At 48.6% G+C, this 6,886-nt stretch overlaps 1 protein-coding gene across 1 annotated transcript in view; it reads left to right on the top strand.

Moving 5' to 3' along the window:
• Positions 1-332: 332 nt before the first annotated feature.
• Positions 333-6,886, top strand: part of PROZ (protein Z, vitamin K-dependent plasma glycoprotein) — a gene marked incomplete at its 5' end in the record, with an annotated part of 6,822 nt that continues 268 nt past the window's right edge. The window contains 7 exon segments of the mRNA XM_009070813.1: positions 333-357; positions 1,290-1,403; positions 3,044-3,175; positions 4,982-5,067; positions 5,147-5,270; positions 6,648-6,882; positions 6,884-6,886. The exon segment at positions 6,884-6,886 is cut by the window's right edge and continues 268 nt beyond it. Coding sequence (XP_009069061.1) covers positions 333-357; positions 1,290-1,403; positions 3,044-3,175; positions 4,982-5,067; positions 5,147-5,270; positions 6,648-6,882; positions 6,884-6,886 — 719 coding nt within the window.

Below are 6,886 nucleotides of genomic sequence, written 5' to 3'. Positions count from 1 at the left end.
AGGGTCACTTCCAGGGCTGCTGCATGCCAGAGGGACAATAGCCAGGTAGTTTTTCCAGACAGATGCATTGCTAAAGGATTCAGCTGTTCCTCTCTGGCCTGTGAAGTGTTTCTTTTCCTTTCTAGCTCCTTAAGAAATTAGAAACCAAGCAGGAGGCAAACCCCCTCTTACCTCATGCATAATTTGCTGCCAGGGCAGAATCTGAAGCTGTGTAACTGCATAGATGTTAAACCATGGTATACAAACTCTCAATGTTTTTGGTTCATCAAAATATTTAGGGAATATTACATTCTTTGAGAATTAAAATCTAATTTACTTGTTTTTCCTCACAGAAAATGTTTTGGGATATCTACTATGGTAAGTGGCTTCTTGATTTCTCTCCTTCATAGCACTGTCACAATGTGAACATTATGATTCAGCCTAACGTTGGTCTTCTAGAGTTTTCAGCAGTTTATTCTATGAGGAACTTGTAGTCACTCTTTGTCATGTCTGCAGTAAAGCAGAGGGAAAAGTCTTGACAGGAAAGCATTAAAAATAAATATATATATATAGAGAGAAACCTTTAAGGCTGCAAAAATAATAAGAGTGAAAAGTGAACTAATGCCAGAATCATAGAACTGTCAAGGTTTGAGGAGACCTCTGAGCTCATCATGTAACCTGTCACTGCTGTGTCTGTATGTGTTTACTGTTATCACAGTAAATAAGCTACTTCTTTTCCTGAACTTAAGGCTGTTCTGAAACAACCTGGGACATGAGATAGTTTGGGTTTTACTGGGGTATGCTGGTGCCATCTGACAGGGGTTGGAGAGAGGTGGGGGATGTGTGTCCTGCCATGGCTGCAGGGAGAGGACTAGAGGGAATGGCCTTGAGCTGAGCCAGGGCAGAGTCAGATTGGATGTGAGGAGAAATGTTTTCCCTGTTGTGGTGTTGAGGCACTGGGATATTGCCCAGGGAGGTGGTGGAGTCACCATCCCTGGAGGTGTTGAAGAGGCATCTGGATCTGGCACTGGAGGATCTGGTTTAGGGTTTAGGGGTTTGACTAGTGACAGGTTAATGGTTGGACTTGATGATCTTAGATGTTTCCTCCAACCTTGATGGTTCTATGGTTCAGGCTAAAATGACTCCAGAAGAGCAGTTTAGTGAGATTCAGCACATTTCCTTCGGAACTGCTTTCACAACACTTCTCTGAGTGTCTCGTTTGCCAGGAAGGGGCTGTGTCATTCAGGCAGTGTAATTCGGGGTCAGTGGTCATGGTGGTGACTCGACCCTCTCCTATGGTATTTCTTCAGGTGGCAGGAGGTGCTCCTCAAACCCCTGCCAGCACAACAGTGTGTGTGAGGACAGCATTCGTGGCTATACCTGCACCTGTGCCGAGGGCTACGAGGGAGAAAACTGTGCTTTTGGTAAGGCATTGTCCACCTTCTACTTGAACCCCAATCTTCTCCTTTCATACTCAGCTCTCCCAGTGTGCCAATCATCACATTTTCTGTCCAAACAACAGTTCCTGGCAGAGCAGGGGTGATGTGTGCTGCCTGGCTATGAAATATTATGGCACCTCAAGGTATATCCCTGTCCCCTCAACCTCCCTTTTCTGGGGCTACAGCTGAAGGGCTGAAGCAAGTCAGGGATGACCTCATGGTTCTCTGCAACTCCCTGAGAGGTTTGGAGAGAGGTGGGGGATGTCTGTCCTGCCATGGCTGCAGAAAGAGGACTAGAGGACTGGATGACCTTAGAGGTCTCCTCCAACCTTGACAGTTCTATGAATATAGGTTGGACCGTGCAACTAGATTCCCATTGCGCTTCTATTTGGGAATGGAATAGAGACACCCCACAGATACTTTCCATCTGTGAAATTCTCCCTGAGCAATAAGGGGATGCATAAAAGATTCAGGGCAGAGCCAACACAACACATGTTTGAGCACACACCATGTGCAAACTGAAGGGATGAGCACATGGGTAGGTACATAATACACATATTATGAGAAAAGAGAGTGAGGTGCAGAGGATTAAAAAGAGATGTCAGACAAGGCCAGAACAGCAGCTGGGAACAGAAGAATATACAGGTTGATGTAGTGAAGGATGGGAAAGCAAAACTTGACTCAGAGGTTGGGAGTCTCATGGGTGGGCTCCAAAGGCAGCCCTGCCATTGCCACCTGTGCTGCCAGGCTGCTGGTCCTGCTGCTGTCCCAGGCAGTGTGTGGCCTGAAGAAGCAGGACTGCAGTGCTGAGGTGGCTTCCCAGCCACCCTGGTGCCTCTGGGGCCACACACACCCACAAGACAGTCCCTCAGGACAGAGGGACTCCAGAAAACAAACTGTTTCCAGTGAAAGGAGTGAAGCAAAACAGATGCTTTTTGACACATAACACACCCTGGGCCAGATCCTACATTTTCACATCTGTCAGGTTCTACTTTCCAGCCCTGACATCAGTATTTCTGCTGGCTCAGAGGTCCCGTGGGGTAGGAGACACCCTGGCTGCAGCAAGGCAGGGTCAACTTCTCTATGGGGGATGTGACTGTGACCAGCTCCTGGCGGAGCACAGAAGGTGATACAGCTTGGACCAGTGCTGGGAGCTGGATCTGCTCAGCATGAGCCACATTATGTGAGGTTTTTTGCTGTTCCACCTGTGAGCTACATCCACCATCAAACAGCTATTCCTCCTGTTGCTTTGTGCTGAAGCTGAAGGGTTTGCTCAGCTATGGAAAGCTGACTTAGCAGGTTTCAAAAGGTGATTAATACTCTCTTTTTCTTTGGCAGATTATTTGGTTTTTCTGAAGAACAGAAACTTTAGAATACTCCAGGTGAACAGAGTCATAGAATCATAGAATTTTAGGGGTTGGAATGGAGCTTAGAGATCATCCAGTCCCAACCCCCTGCCCTGGGCAGGGACACCTCCTCACTAGATCAGATTGCTCAAGGCTTCATCCAACCTGGCTGTGAACACTGCCAGGGTTGGGGCAGCCACAGCCTCCCTGGGCAACCTGGGCCAGTGTCTCACCACTAGGAACTGCTCCCAATTCTTCTTCTCTTCTTGTTCTGTTTAGCCAAAAATGAATGTCACCACGAAGCAAATGAAGGATGCCACCACTTCTGCTACCCAGGAAGCCAGTCCTACCACTGTTCCTGTGCTGATGGCTATGAGCTTGGGAAGGATAAGAAACAGTGCATTGCCTTAGGTAGGTGTGAGCATGGAAGTACAGGGGGCACATGCTCAGGGCTGGGGTGGGCAGGACACCAGCTGATAGTGATCACCACCAGTTGTGATCAGCCTGCTTTGAGGCTAAAGCAATGGGAATATTACTGGGTAGAAAAAGAAGGAATCTAGGGACCAACACCCAAAGTAATGGTAAAAGAAGTGGTATTTGATCTGAGCATTGGAGGCTGCAGAGAGGATTTGCATCATCCTACACATCACTCACAGGACCAGGTTTTTCACTCCTGTGTTTGGTAGAGAGTAAATCCACTAAAGACCTGTTTCTTTGGGAATGAGGTCCAGCTGATTCCCATCAGGCATTATGGTCTGATAAATGAAGGGCAACATTTGCCACTAGTTCGAAGCAATAGGCCTCTTCATTTTTTGCAATCTCCTACCAGGGATCTCATTCAGTCTCATCTCCTTTAAACTTGGTCTACCAAAAGCAGATACACTTAGACCTGTGTCTGCATTAGCAGGTGGGAGAGCCAAAGGGGAGTTGAGCTGCACAGCTATGCTTTTGGTGATGGAAGCCTGATGTCCACACTCAGTGCAAGCTGGGTTCTACATCAGCCCAGCTTTAATGTGATCCTGTGGGCTAAGCAAGCACCTGTTAGCTATGGGAAGGTGGACAGAATCCACACAGAATCCAGTCTTTGTGACCCAAAACCAAGCCACGAGGTGAACTGAGAGTGTGATAAATGTAGATAACCAGGGGATCCACTTGAAAAGCACATGGTGCTCGAACCAGAGAAGAAAGGTGTGCACATCCCCAGAGTGACAGCTTGAACAGTGAAAACCCAGGATTTACCTTGTCCAGACCGAGCCACAGCTGCCAGGTATTAGGCATAATTCAGATACAGGATCACAAATGAGAAAGGAAGTTGTGCTGATGGCTGGCTGGAGAGGAAACCTTGTTTCATTAGTTATGGGCACCCTGAAATCTGCTCACTCCGGGCCTAATGCAATAACCAAAATATTCAGCCCATTCCTAAACTATTAGACTACAAATGCCGAGCAAATTACTTCAGTTTTCACCAGTTGAGAATCATAGAATTTTAGGGGTGGGAATGGACCTTAGAGATCATCCAGCCCCAACCCCCTGCCCTGGGCAGGGATACCTCCCACCACACCAGGTTGCTCAAAGCTTCATCCAACCTGGCTGTGAACACTGCCAGGGTTGGGGCAGTCACAGCCTCCCTGGGCAACCTGGGCCAGTGTCTCACCACCCTCACAAGAAAAGATTTCTTCTTAAAATCTAACCTAAATTTCCCCTCCTTCAATTTGTGCCCATTGCCCCTTGTCCTGTCCCTGCAGCTCCTAACACAGAGTCCCTCTGCAGCTTCCCTGGAGCCCCTTCAGCTCCTGGAACGTGCTCTGAGGTCTCCACACAACCTTCTCTTCTCCAGGCTGAACAGCCACAACTCCCTCAGCCTGTCCTCATAGGGGAGATGCTCCAATCCCCTTACCAACTTCATGGCCTCCTCTGCACTTGCTCCATCAGTTCCATGTCCCTCTTATGCTGAGGACACCAGAACTGTGTGCAGTATTCCAGCTGGGTCTCACCAAAGCAAAGCAGAGGGGAAGAATCACCTCTTCTGACCTGCTGCCCACACTTCTTTGGATGCAGCGCAGGATTCCATTGGCTTTCTGGGTTGTAATTGAGAAATGTCATTGTCCTTTTCCTTTGTGCCAAAACAAAACCCCAAAGGTGGAAGCAACAAGGCATTTGCAGGTATTAACTGTCTTGAAATTTGAGGATTTGATTCTTTTTTCATTCATTTGCTAGATCAATGTGCCTGTGGCAGACTTCAAGCCAATGGTAATCTGACAAGAGAAAGCAGGAAGGAACATGATGAGCCATTTCCTTGGCAGGTATTTCTAGCAATTCATGAAACCCATTGCTCACCCTCACCTGGACAGTGCTTTCTATTGCCTTTTTGCCTCTTCTTAGGTCCTACTGCTAAACTCTGAAGGGAAAAGTTTCTGTGGAGGAGTGTTGCTAAATACTAACTTTGTACTGACCACAGCAGAGTGTGCCCTGCTGCACAGCGAGCTGGAAGTCAGGGTTGGTGCTGGTAAGTGATCCAACACACCTCTTCTTGCAGCACATTGTAGTATTGACTATCAAAACTGAAAAAAAGCTTATTTTTTGCTGCTTAAAAATATTGTTAAAGCAAACAGACATGCTGCCATTTCATTTAAGCGCCTCAGACAAGGTTTGAGCTAGACCTACAGCCCACCCATATCACCCTGCAAGCCAAGCAGAGCTCTCAAACACAGTTCAGAACTTAGTAGCGAGTAGCAAAATGTGGTGGATTTAGAGGTGGTTTTCATTTAATCTCCGAATTCACTTAGGTATTTGTCCTTCCCACTTAGAGAAGTTAGGCATGTTTCTACCCAGCATTAACAAGCTGACATAGATTACAGAATCATCAAGGTTGGAGGAGACCTCTGAGATCATCGAGTCCAAACATTAACCTGTCACTGCTAGAACCCCTAAACCCTAAACCAGATCCTCCTTCAACACTTCCAGGGATGGTGACTCCACCACCTCCCTGGGCAATATCCCAGTGCCTCAACACCCTCACAGGGAAAACATTTCTCCTCACATCCAATCTGACTCTGCCCTGGCTCAGCTCAAGGCCATTCCCTCTACTCCTCTCCCTGCAGCCATGGCAGGACACACATCCCTCACCTCTCTCCAGCCCTCTCAGGGAGTTGCAGAGAGCCAGGAGGTCATCCCTGAGCCTCTTCTCCAGGCTAAACAGACCAAACTCCCTCAGCCCTTCCTCATCCCACAGGTTTTCCAGCCCTTTGCTGCCCTCGTTGCCCTTGGCTGGACTTGCTCCAGTGCCTCAATGGCCTTTGGGCAGTGAGTACCCAAAGCTGAGCACAGCACTGAGCTGGGACCTCCCCAGTGCCCAGTGCAGGGGGATGAGCACTGCCCTAGTGCTGCTGCCACACTCTGCTGCAGCCAGGCCAAGATGCCCTTGGCCTCCTTGGCCACCTGTGCACACTCTTGGCTCCCACTGAGCTGTGCCACCAGCACTGACAAGTCCCTCTGTGCTCAACACCTCTGTCCCAAGTCCTCCTCCAGCATGGAGCTGCATGGGCTGTTGTGTGCCAAGGGCAGGACCAGCACTGAGCCTTACTGACCCTCATGCAGTTGCCCTCAGCCACTCATCCAGTCACTCCAGGTCTCTCTGTGGAGCCTTCCTCCCCTCAGGCAGATCCACAGTCCCTCCTGACTTAGTGTCCTCTGCAAACCTACTGAGGGTGACTGTCAGTGCACCATTCCCAGTTTCACTTTGCTGCAGTGGTTTCCAGGAAGAGCACTTTTAGTTCCTCTGCTGCACATGTTTCTTAGCATGACCAGGCAGTTGTGAGTTTGCATGCAGCTTTGAGGCCTGAGAAATTCATCCCAAGAGCACTGAAATGTCATTGCTTCACAGGGTCTAGTGGGACAAGTGGAACTAAGAAGATGCAAGTCAGAGAGAAACACATCCACATCCGGTATGATGAAGACAGCGGCGAGAACAACATTGCATTACTCCAACTGGAAGAACACATTGAGTGCAATGACTACCAGCTTCCTGTGTGCAGCCCTGAAAGGGACTTTGCAGAACATGTTTTAATTCCAAAACTGGCTGGTACCGTCTCTGGCTGGAGGGTGGAAGGGGATGAACTCGTA

The sequence above is a fragment of the Acanthisitta chloris genome, unplaced genomic scaffold, assembly GCF_000695815.1.
Source record: "Acanthisitta chloris isolate BGI_N310 unplaced genomic scaffold, ASM69581v1 scaffold1173, whole genome shotgun sequence".
In the NCBI taxonomy this organism is placed as follows: Eukaryota; Metazoa; Chordata; class Aves; order Passeriformes; family Acanthisittidae; genus Acanthisitta; species Acanthisitta chloris.
This window is presented reverse-complemented; position numbering and strand designations above follow the sequence as displayed.